Source organism: Aulonocara sp. 'chitande type north' Nkhata Bay, linkage group LG4 (genome assembly GCF_057382095.1).
Source record: "Aulonocara sp. 'chitande type north' Nkhata Bay isolate Kocher_YH1m ecotype deep benthic linkage group LG4, A_spYH_male_GT1.1, whole genome shotgun sequence".
NCBI lineage: Eukaryota > Metazoa > Chordata > Actinopteri > Cichliformes > Cichlidae > Aulonocara > Aulonocara sp. 'chitande type north' Nkhata Bay.
This window is the reverse complement of record NC_141347.1, coordinates 19342845-19346416: the sequence shown is the minus strand read 5'-3', so window position 1 is coordinate 19346416 and position 3572 is coordinate 19342845. Positions and strand designations below refer to the sequence as shown.

The 3572-nt window shown below is 42.7% G+C and overlaps 1 protein-coding gene across 1 annotated transcript; it reads right to left on the bottom strand.

Annotated features, from left to right (window-relative positions):
- Positions 1 to 277: 277 nt before the first annotated feature.
- LOC147332407 (uncharacterized) lies at positions 278 to 2192 on the bottom strand. Its single transcript, XM_086290594.1, has 3 exons — positions 1425 to 2192; positions 869 to 1243; positions 278 to 756 (listed from the first exon to the last, which is right to left on the bottom strand). Exons 1-3 carry the CDS (start codon positions 2190 to 2192, stop codon positions 598 to 600), a joined length of 1302 nt encoding a protein of 433 aa, XP_086146720.1. The 3' UTR covers positions 278 to 597.
- Positions 2193 to 3572: the final 1380 nt, after the last annotated feature.

Below are 3572 nucleotides of genomic sequence, written 5' to 3'. Positions count from 1 at the left end.
ACACACACACACACACACACACACACACACACACACACACACACACACACACAGTTTTAACCTTTTGTGACCATAGGTTTTTTTTTTTTTTTTACAATGGGTGTTTGTTTACAGTTTTTGCCCACTGCTTGAACACATTTTGCAAAACTCCGCTCTCTGTGCCAAACTGTACACACAAGTACACATGACACAACACTGGGAAATATACCATTCACATCTGTGCCAAATTGAAACTCTACTCCCAAAACCTAAACTCTGCTGTCAAAACCTGACATTCCTTTGTCAAAATGTAACTCTGTTGACAAAATGACACATACTTGCATCATATGCAAACACTGACAGATCAGGGGGAACACACTAGTCTTCTTTATATAAAACACTGCAGTCCTTGATTTCCATTGTTTATTCAGAAGGCACATTTACAGGAGACACATTTTCAAACAACCAAAAACGCAAATAGACCTACTCAATATTGTACATTGCAGTACCATGAATTCAGATAAAGCAAAAAAAAACAAGAACAACACAATAATACTGCAATAGAAAAAACACTATACTGTAAACACAAAAAACCATGACAATTGTGCATAAGTGGGCTCATGGATCCCGCCGTCTGTTGGGGTCTGGCCACAGGACCTCATCAACATCGCAAGCAGTGTCCTCTCCCGCTAGGCACCGGGGAAAATATCCTCTTGCATGTCGAAACCATCCATGGATTGCTGTCACCTGAATGTCGCCGCAGGCCTGTTCCATTGCCTGCAGAAGAGGCATGCGGGCATGTGGTTGGCGGTCATATACTCGCCATCTCCAAGCCGAAAAAAAATTCCTCTATAGGGTTCAAAAATGGTGAGTAAGGGGGCAAGCATACCACTTCAAATTGATTGTGGTTGGAGAACCAGGCCTGGACCAGAGCAGCCCGATGGAAACTGACATTATCCCATATCACCACAAACCTGGGCTGATCTGGTCTGTTCTGTACAACTATATCATGGAGAGCATCTAGAAATGTGAGTATGTGTTGGCTATTGTATGGACCTAGTATTGCATGATGATGCAGAAGCCCTCGAAGGCATATGGCGGCACATAATGTGATGTTTCCCCCGCGCTGCCCTGGGACGTGCACAATTGCCCTTTGGCCAATTACATTACGACCCCGTCGTCTTGTTTTGCTCAGGTCGAATCCAGCTTCATCAATGAAAATGTATTCATGAGGCTGTGCAGCTCCATCCATGGCCAAGATTCTCTGAAAAAAAGGGGAACATATCACTGTACTACAGTGCTACACATACAGCACCCTCACCCCATCACACAGGTACCTGTGTAGCTCTCAGAATAGATCCATGTGGTACTGATATGGTACATATTCAGCTGCTACTGGACTTCACCAATACTCTATTGTAAATGTAAGGGACAGTTACACGTACCCGTACATATTCAGCTCGAAGTCCTTTGACCCTGTCACTGTTCCTCTCGAATGGGACTCTGTAGAGCTGCTTCATGGTGATGCTGTGTTTACCCAAGATGCGTCTGATGGTGGTGATGGTCACATGGTCTATGTTGCTGAACACTCGCCTGTCTGCAAGTATTTTCCGTCGTAGCTGGTGGAGACGGATGGCATTGTCTGCCCTCACTAGGTCCACAACGGCAAGTTCCTGCTGTTGTGTGAACAGGCGTTGCCGTCCTCCCCCAGAAGGTCTTCGAGTCATTCTGGAGAAATACAACCACATATTGTCATCGGTTTGCTTATTTTTCTTACAGTACTTTACTGTATGTACTGTGTCATCCACTGTACAACACTGTACTTCAATATAAGGAATCAGCCACTTTGGCTGCAAAAGGAGCATTAGCACCCCGTACACTTGATATGGTAATGTGATATACTGTAGAACAGTGCTATAAAACCATCTGAGTAGAGCAGAAGGTATGGAGGTGAAGACAGACCTGTTTTCTAGTCGGAATGTTCGTATTACAGATGCCACTGTGAAGCGGCTTAGATGTGGGTGGACTCTCTGCCCAGCTTCCCTCATAGTCAGGCCATGGTTGATGACATGGTCCATCAAAGTTGCTCTTATTTCATCAGAAATATGGGTCCGTGCATGGCCTCTTTGGCCTCCTCCTCCTCCTCTTCCTCCTCCTCCTCCTCCTCCTCCTCCTCTACCTCTTCCTCTTCCTCTTGCTCTCCCTCCATCCATGCTTGCAAAGTTCTTGAAATGGCTACGCTGAGGGCTTTTTGTAGTTGGCTAATTGGTGTTCGGTTTTGCAAGTAGGTGCCTTCAGGTGTGTATTTGAGTGGTTGCAATTATCCGATGTGTTTTGTATTTTGGATACATGTGTTTTCCGAATGGCACCCTGAAATTTCATTTTGTGAGCGAAGTGTCTTATGTATGAAATGGAGTGTAGCATGCAGGACCATGTGTGTTGCATAAAGGAGTAGGTGTGTTGCATAATTGGAACTGGGGTGCAAAGCAGCGCTTTTGTTTAAGGTAGGGGTACATGTGTTTGAGGTATGGTAACAAAAGCTTCAACTTGCATGGGTTCATGGTGTTCAAGCAACGGGCAAAAACTGTAATTGGAATAAGTTTCTAAACCAGCGGGGCCTGTGGAAGCGCAGACGCAACAGAATACTTGGCTTGACTTTGACTCTTTGTCAGCATGGCTACAGTGGTCAAGTAAAACCTGGAATGTTTTCTGTTTTCCATGACTAGTGATGAATAGTGCTAGCTTTTGGAGGGCATTTAAAAAAATTTTTTTGTTAAACTATCAAACCGGGACCTCTACACACATTACTATGATTTGATAATAACTGTGACTTATACGGATTAAACAGAGTATCAGTACACTTGGAAGCTCTCAGTAATTAGTAATTTGTTCCCACATGATCTTAAAAAAATAAAAAAATCATAAGCAGACTTGGTTTTGAGTCAAAGCCATGTTGAATATTAGTTTGAAGTGGAAAATGTCCTGTGTTATAATTTAATTTAATTAATTAATTAATTTATTATGGTGCTTGACCCCATTCATCCACCACATGCAATGGGACTCATTGTGGCATCATCTCATTTTGCAGTTGGCTTTACTTTCTTTCCCATGTCATAATTACTTCGTCCACTAGAGTGCAGTGCTACACTATAGTTGGACTGCATGTCCTACCAAACTGCTGCACTATCAAGTCATGCTTTACAGTTTTTTCTGAATGCTTAAACCCTAACTGTGATTCCTGTAACACAGTCTCTAAAACTATTCAGACTTATAGCAAAACCACTCACTGAGTTTGCAAAACTAAAAGCACAAAAACTGCTTTGCACTCAGTTTGCAATTTTGTAACACACACTTTGCAAAACTGTAGGCACAATTCACTGCACAACACTCAATTACCAAATTTCCAACACACTCCTAGCAAAAGTATACACATGTATGGCTATCATTAACACTAATTTGCCAACTGTCTGGCACACTTTCACATGTCAAAACTTTCTTAGATAATTAGTTCACTTTGCAATCAGCCTAAGCACTATAATACAGGTAAGCTGTGTGTGCGGAGTACAATGGAGCGAGCAGAAAGAGTGAGAAGT

Bases quoted from the DNA above. Each gene is read 5' to 3' on its own strand.
- LOC147332407 (XM_086290594.1), bottom strand. From the start codon at position 2,192: ATGGATGGAGGGAGAGCAAGAGGAAGAGGAAGAGGTAGAGGAGGAGGA. The intron at 1,244-1,424 runs GTACGTGTAACT...CCTTTTTTTCAG, and splicing joins TTCGAGCTGAATATGTACGG to AGAATCTTGGCCATGGATGG. The intron at 757-868 runs GTATGCTTGCCC...CCTCTTCTGCAG, and splicing joins ACCACAATCAATTTGAAGTG to GCAATGGAACAGGCCTGCGG.